Source organism: Littorina saxatilis, linkage group LG10, assembly GCF_037325665.1.
Source record: "Littorina saxatilis isolate snail1 linkage group LG10, US_GU_Lsax_2.0, whole genome shotgun sequence".
NCBI lineage: Eukaryota > Metazoa > Mollusca > Gastropoda > Littorinimorpha > Littorinidae > Littorina > Littorina saxatilis.
Window position 1 is genome coordinate 36,507,090 of NC_090254.1, and position 474 is coordinate 36,507,563.

General features: G+C 40.5%; 1 protein-coding gene across 1 annotated transcript in view; it reads left to right on the plus strand.

Moving 5' to 3' along the window:
• Positions 1 to 372: 372 nt before the first annotated feature.
• LOC138979073 (uncharacterized) overlaps positions 373 to 474 on the plus strand; it is a 6,569-nt gene continuing 6,467 nt past the window's right edge. The window contains exon 1 of the mRNA XM_070351885.1: positions 373 to 385. Within this exon, the coding sequence (XP_070207986.1) occupies positions 373 to 385 (13 nt within the window). The remainder of the gene's footprint in view (positions 386 to 474) is intronic.

The window sequence follows — 474 nt, forward strand, 5'->3', positions numbered from 1 at the left end:
GTATCATAAGTTTTTGTCTGTGTGTCCACTTAATAGACCGTGGGCTGCAGTACAGTAAATGCGACCTTTTTTGTCATATATGTGACAGGGGAGGCTACCACTCCTTTCACAGCAGACTCTGCTTCCGAGTTGTTGGCCTTTAAAAGTCAACACCCGTGGATTGTAGAATTCTGTTTGTGATGGGGTCTGGTGGTTTCCGATTGTCTGTATGTTCATGGAAACCTTCGGGTTTGCATAACAGTTTTTAGCCCTAACATTTTCAATCCTGTTTGATTGCACTTCGCTTCCCGAGGTGATCGTAGTGTTTCGGCACTCGGTTACATATAATTAAAAGTTCCAAATACATACATGTACCATTCTTGGTTTTTGATTATGACGAGTGAAGGTAAAACAGAACAAATTTTACAAGAGCTGTCATTCAATGATTCATATAAATTGAGCTTTCAGTTTCCTTTGTTTAACCTGACCTAGCCC